Source organism: Impatiens glandulifera, chromosome 4 (genome assembly GCF_907164915.1).
Source record: "Impatiens glandulifera chromosome 4, dImpGla2.1, whole genome shotgun sequence".
NCBI lineage: Eukaryota > Viridiplantae > Streptophyta > Magnoliopsida > Ericales > Balsaminaceae > Impatiens > Impatiens glandulifera.
Window position 1 is genome coordinate 44594114 of NC_061865.1, and position 5354 is coordinate 44599467.

Here is a 5354-nt window from a genome sequence, read left to right on the forward strand (position 1 = left end):
ATTTTAAAAAATGAGAGGCATTTCTTTTTACAAATACACTTTAATTTTACTCTTTTCTCTCCAATTGAAGAGATTGCAACCTATCTAATTTCATATATTTGAGGACTAATTTGATCTCACCAAAGTATATGTGTTAACTTAAACATGAAGTAAAATCCAAGGGCTAATATGTGTTTTGCTCACATGTTTAGTTTGACACTATTTCTTTCTACTTTATTTTTGTACTTTAGAAAGACAAAATTATTTTTTGAAAACCATACAGGAAATGTTGTCTACCTATCCTCTTGAGAGAGGAATTATAAGTAGTTTCATTTTTTTAAAACTGAAAGTAATAGTTTGAAAATCTAGACCTCAACACGAACGATAATGCAAACAACGTCACATGATCCTGGCCCATTAGACGTGATTCATTTGATGATGAGTTGCAAACAAATTATGGTTAAATAATTTCATCGAATAGATATATAGTGAAATGAGTTGCAAACTAATTATGTCATATATTGGAATTTTATAAATTAAAACTAAAATTTAATGATAATGATAATCATTAAAGTAAAGTAAAAAAAATAAGAAAGTGATTGAAATGTATAGAAACATCTACTTATAAAAAAAGGAGACACGTGTAGAGTATTATAAGCCAACCAGAACAAATGAGAATACTAAAGAAGGCCCTAGAACTATCTACATTTCACTTTCAGCTTCCTATTATTATTTATATATACACTATCCATCATCAGTCTTCAACATATTTCCTAAGCATTTCCATAATCATTCAGAAAACGAATATATCATCCAATCTATTAATTAATTAATGGCGCTAATTCCAAGCATTTTCAGCGGTCCAAGAAGCAACATCTTCGACCCCTTTTCAAGTCTCGACATCTTCGAGGGTTTCCCTTTCTCGAGTTCAGTACTGGATAATGTTCCGTCCTCCGCCCGAGAGACCTCATCCTTCGCCAATGCAAGGATCGACTGGAAGGAGACAGCGGAGGCGCACGTGTTCAAGGCGGATCTGCCCGGGCTGAAGAAGGAGGAGGTGAAAGTGGAGTTGGAAGATGGAAAGGTTCTCCAGATCAGCGGCGAGAGGAGCAGAGAGCAGGAGGAGAAGAACGAGAAGTGGCACCGAGTTGAGAGGAGCAGCGGCAAGTTCCTCCGCCGCTTCAGGCTGCCGGAGAACGCCAAGGTGGAACAGATCAATGCTACTATGGACAACGGCGTCCTCACGGTCACTGTACCCAAGGAGCTGGAGAAGAAGCAGGAGATCAAGACAATCGATATATCTGGCTGAAAGAATGATTGATTCATTCATATTTAGAGTAATTAAATACATCGTATTTTGTTTTGATCTCTTTTCTTTTCTTTTGTGTTCAAATAAAGTATATCAATATGTACTATGTGTAAAATAATTACCAAAGAATATTTTGATAAAATAATTTATTTATATGATTGTTGACACCCAAAAGTTACACCCTATTTATAATTATAGTTTGGATTTATTTTTATTACCCCTCCATTTTATTCGGCGTGACAAAATCTCCATCTTTTGGAAAAGGCTAAACTTCTCATTTTTAGTCAATCGACGATGTGATCATTGTTGGTGTCAGGGTTTTCTTTTATGAAAACGGGATTTATTACTTTTTTTTGGTATTTTTCTCATAACAGAGCAAATAGAGAGAGGGTGAATTACAGATCTAGGGTTTTCTGATTTTCTTCTTCTTCTTGTTCTTTGGCTGATTCAGATTGAGAGATTGGGGGAGCTTTTTGATTGTGGAGTAGTCCAATCATTCCTAGAGTAATCACTTCTTTTCATTTGAGAGCAGGGCATGTAAGTTTCTACTATTGACATTTGTTTGATTTAGTGAAACTTATCCCTCCCGTGGACGTATGTCGATTTTGACCGAACCACGTATATTGTGTTGTCGTTTATTGCTTTGTGCTATTTCAGTTCTTGGTAATCTGTTTATCGTCATAGACGATTTGGAATCTGATTTGCTACAGGTTTTGATTTCTAAGAAGATCCATAGTTTTGCTGTTGCAAAACCCAACAATCATTTCCCCCAATGGCTATCTACAAACCAAGGACCGGATGAATCCTATTTGACCATTGTATTTCAATCGAATTTTTGGGGAATTCGAGAATTGGGAGAATAGTTCATTTGGTTCGAGGCCAGGGCGTCTTGAAGATATAAGAGGTTTCATTTGGAGCAAGATTGATTTTTAGAATGAGAGTGGAGGTTAGAGCAAAGGAAGAGAGAAAAAAACAAAAAGTTCTAGCTATTGCCATTGAACAACATAATCGGACTTCTTAAGCATTTGGGTTACAAACTTCTACTAGATTTAGATCTGTTGGGAGGCCTTATCTGTTTAACTTGTAAGTAAGTTATAAGCATCTAACCTTATTCAATAAATGATTGAAATTGTTGAACCGTTTAAAAATCAACTAAATAAGAAAAACCACCTTGTAAGTTTTATCTATTTTTTTCTTCAACCTTTTGGCACATTCATGTTTTAGTTACACTATAAGATGATGTTTAGTTATGGATGACTAAATTAGACTAGAAGTAAGAAAATGAATCCTAAATTTTTCTAGAAGCTTAACTGTGCAGGTTTTATGATTGCGTTTGTATTTGTTTCTAGTTGTTATCATAACGTATTAAACATGTTCTAAACAAGGATCGACAAAACATGAATTATTAGATCGACAAAACATGAATAGAGAGCATGGTTGTGGGGTTTCATGCTAGTCCTTCTTTAATTCTAAAAAAAAATAAATTAGATTTCTTTTTCTCTAAAGTTGTCATTATCGTTCATTTGTATTAAGAAATATATATCCTATGTTATATATGCGTTAGAGATCAAAACAGGTCTGAAGTCAAGATCGAGAAAAGGGTAAGAAAAGATTTGGTTGGAATCTACATGGGTTGGTCTTGTTGATTGTTATGTTCTTGGTCATCTAATCGAAAAATTAGGTCATTTGCATGCTATTCGACCATAAAAGGGCAAGTGACTATGTAAACTTGATAGCCTACCAACAAAAAGAAGAAAAAATAAATAAAGGAGAGAGAGAGCATTCTTAATAATTGAACCTACAAAAAGGAAAGGAAAGGAAAGAGAGCATTATAAGTAATTGAACTTGAGGTATTCCTTCAACTACTTTTTCTGATATGCATTCGACCCCTTTCCAATGTGCCAAACGCACATTATTTTTAATAAATAACCTGTCAAGCATCTAAGTTTTTCTTACCGTCCAAAAATTATAAAAATAAATGCAACTCTTGGGATATGAATATGGGGCCTCCCCTTCGATTACCAACATCTAGCACCCCAAGCCAACTGAACCAGTGTTGCATATACGTCTAAACTTGCAAGCCCATCCTTGGTCGACCCTCACCCATAGCTTCGACTCCAACCTGTGTACCGTTGTCCGACCTGTCCGCTATCCTAGCATCCAGCTAGCCAATTTGGTGTACATCTTTACTATTTATTTTTGGTTTTTCGTTGATTATATTAAGGGGCGGAGCCAGTAAGAACCGCAACCGTTATGTCCTTATTACTATAATATTATATAATATATAATCATATAAGTACTTACTTTATTAATTTCTACCTAATAGCCCGGAGGGCCCATCATACTTAATAAATATATATATTCTATCTAGAGATATATTTAACTAAATCTAGTTAATATATTCTATAATATATTTATTATATTTAAACAATCTAAATCTAATTTATTAATTTTAAATAAATAGATAAGAATTTATACTAATATATTTATTCATAATTAAAAAATAATAATTTATTAATTCCTAAATAAATAACCCACTGAATAATATATAATCTATCACTTCCAAATTAAAAAACATCTAACTTATTTCTTCCTAATTAAATTTAGTTATCTACGTTAAACTATATATATAATTTATTCAGCTTAACTAAAAAAATATATCCCTACCAATAATAGTTACTTTAAAATTTTGGATTTTTTTCTCACTAGTTATTAAATCTCTATAATTCTTAAAGATTACCCTTATGCGTATTATGTGTATTGTTTTGCTCATCGACGTTGAAAAGGAGATCTTTATATACGCTTTTTCTTTCGAATATGACACTATTATCAATATTATTATATTTTCTTCAAAACGTAATACCGAGTTACATTCAACTCAAACTAATGAAATTGTTCGTTCTATTGCTGATGATGAACGTGAGATTGGACAATGAACTAATGTCATGCTTTGTTTCGTTGTGTGCTTAACGATTCATATTTTTTAATATATCGTGGACTATTAAAAAAATGTTATATATATTAATTTTTGTGAAAATATTTTTAGCCCGGGTAAACTTAAAATCCTGGCTCCGTCCCTGATTATATTGTCTTAATTAATTTTAATTTATCCAAAATAACATAAAACACCTCCAAATAATTTTTTCAACAAAAACACAAAACTATTTTTATTGAGGACATGTTTGGTTTATTTCTCTATTTTCTTATTACATTTATATTCATTATTCATTAGTTGATCCTAAAAAACTCTAAAAATAAAACATCAAAAATATTATTTCTAACAAAATAAAAAATAATGTTGTATACCAATAATTTATGAAAAGAATATACACAACTAAACACACATTTAGGCTTGGATTAACACTTATATGAATGTTTTAGGATGAAATAAATAATTAATATGTAACATAATATTCTTTTAAATGTCCAAAATTTTATTATGAAGACCATGTGAAAGACACATGATTCATTGCGTCAATGTCATTTCTCATGTGTAACTAAGCAACGACCAAAATAAAATCCCTAAAATACATTTAAACAAACAAAATATTTTTCTTTCCTATTTTTTCAAAAATAAATTAGGTGGCGATTTTAAAAAAGTCAAATTTAGTCTAAATCGACAATTTTCAAAGCACTATAGTCATGCCTACCATTTTGGTTCTCGTCTCACTCGAGACTCAAGAGGAATGTGAGTTTTGGGTACAATCATCGTGTAACGAAAATCTATTTTCGGAAAGTGTCATTTTTTGGTGTTATAACTTTTCTAGTGACTCTACTAGGGAGTAGTCAATGATTAACTTAAAATAAATTTTTGGCCATTCTAAAGAATAATATTTTACACTTTTAACAAAAATCGAAAAATTAAAAAAACCGAAAAACAAAAATAATAAATAAAGGAAAACATGGTACATAACCCAACTTCGCTGTTTTACGTGCATTAGTTCTAATATTGAGAACATCTTCCTATTCTCTTGAGGTAGTACACGATGTGCGTTGTGTGACGTTATTTGTCCACCTATAATATTATGTGTAAAGATTAGCCAATGAGAATTATAATGTGTTCTAA

At 31.7% G+C, this 5354-nt stretch overlaps 1 protein-coding gene across 1 annotated transcript; it reads left to right on the plus strand.

The window, feature by feature from the left end:
• Window positions 1-779: 779 nt before the first annotated feature.
• LOC124934391 (18.1 kDa class I heat shock protein-like) lies at window positions 780-1326 on the plus strand. Its single transcript, XM_047474917.1, has one exon. It carries the CDS (start codon window positions 812-814, stop codon window positions 1286-1288), a length of 477 nt encoding a protein of 158 aa, XP_047330873.1. The 5' UTR covers window positions 780-811; the 3' UTR covers window positions 1289-1326.
• Window positions 1327-5354: the final 4028 nt, after the last annotated feature.

Coding starts and splice junctions, on each gene's coding strand:
- LOC124934391 (XM_047474917.1), top strand. CDS start 812: ATGGCGCTAATTCCAAGCATTTTCAGCGGTCCAAGAAGCAACATCTTC.